Here is a 964-nt window from a genome sequence, read left to right on the forward strand (position 1 = left end):
GGGCCGGGCCGGGCCGGGCCTGGCAGGTGCCTCCCGCTCCAGGCACGGCACGGCCCGCCCGGCGCCAGCGCCTTCTGCGCGCCTTCCCCGGCGACTCGCCAGTGTGAGGCGGCCAGGGGTTACGGCGAGGCACTCGCGAAGTAGCTACGGGCTCTGGAAGCCCCATTGCCGCTCCGATCTCTGCGCGCAGGCTGCAGCGAGCTTCGCCAGCGTCGTTCACTTTCTCCTGCAGGTGCTTTTTAACTTGGATCCCGCCACCCCCGCCTGCACCCTCGCCTCCCCGCCCTCCCAAGCAGGGACCGCGGCAACGCCTCTTACCGTAAACCCCTTGCCCTCTGCTGTACCCCGGGACCAGAGAAAGGAATAAAAACCAAATCATCTCCATCTTCAAGGCAGAGTCTTCATCGCCGGCAAAGAAAAGCAGCCAAAACAGTCCAGGCAGCATCCGGCGGGGGASCGAGGAGCAGGCGAAAGCCTCCCGAAATGCCGCCCCATGCGCCCCGCTCCGCGCCGGGCACCGGAGCCCCCGCAGGCACCTCGGGCAGAGGAAGAGGAAGAGACTCCTCCACACCGGAGCCTTCCTCAGGAGCAAATTTAAAAAACAAGCAAAACAAAAATAAGAGGAAAAAGAAACAAAGGAGAAAGCGAGGGGAGGCGGCAGGGAGGGCTGGGGAGCGAAGCGCCGCTTCGCCCCCGCAGCTCCTTCTGGGGTGTCCAGGGATATGAGCAGCCTCGGAGGCGCACGGGGCACCGCCAGCGAGGGCGAGCCCGGCCCTGCCGGAGCCGGCACCGGGCGGCCGCGGCCCCGCCGCCCCGGAGCTCCTCTTGGCTCAGCGGGAGGCGGCGACCGCTGTCCCCAGTCCCGGGCTGCCCCGAGTGCTAGAGCCAACTTGGGGGAGTCCTCGCCCTGCCTCCTCCCACCCAGCTGTGGCTGCAGCCCTGGGAGCGGACGGGGGGGAGGAGA

At 67.9% G+C, this 964-nt stretch overlaps 1 protein-coding gene across 1 annotated transcript in view; it reads right to left on the minus strand.

Moving 5' to 3' along the window:
* The window catches only part of MDGA1 (MAM domain containing glycosylphosphatidylinositol anchor 1), a 141,989-nt gene extending 141,276 nt beyond the window's left edge, over positions 1–713 (minus strand). The window contains exon 1 of the mRNA XM_085320568.1: positions 319–713. Coding sequence (XP_085176694.1) covers positions 319–445 — 127 coding nt within the window. The 5' untranslated portion in view covers positions 446–713. The remainder of the gene's footprint in view (positions 1–318) is intronic.
* Positions 714–964: the final 251 nt, after the last annotated feature.

Source organism: Rhea americana, unplaced genomic scaffold, assembly GCF_003343005.1.
Source record: "Rhea americana isolate MKP2758 unplaced genomic scaffold, rheAme1 scaffold_119, whole genome shotgun sequence".
Classification (NCBI taxonomy): domain Eukaryota; kingdom Metazoa; phylum Chordata; class Aves; order Rheiformes; family Rheidae; genus Rhea; species Rhea americana.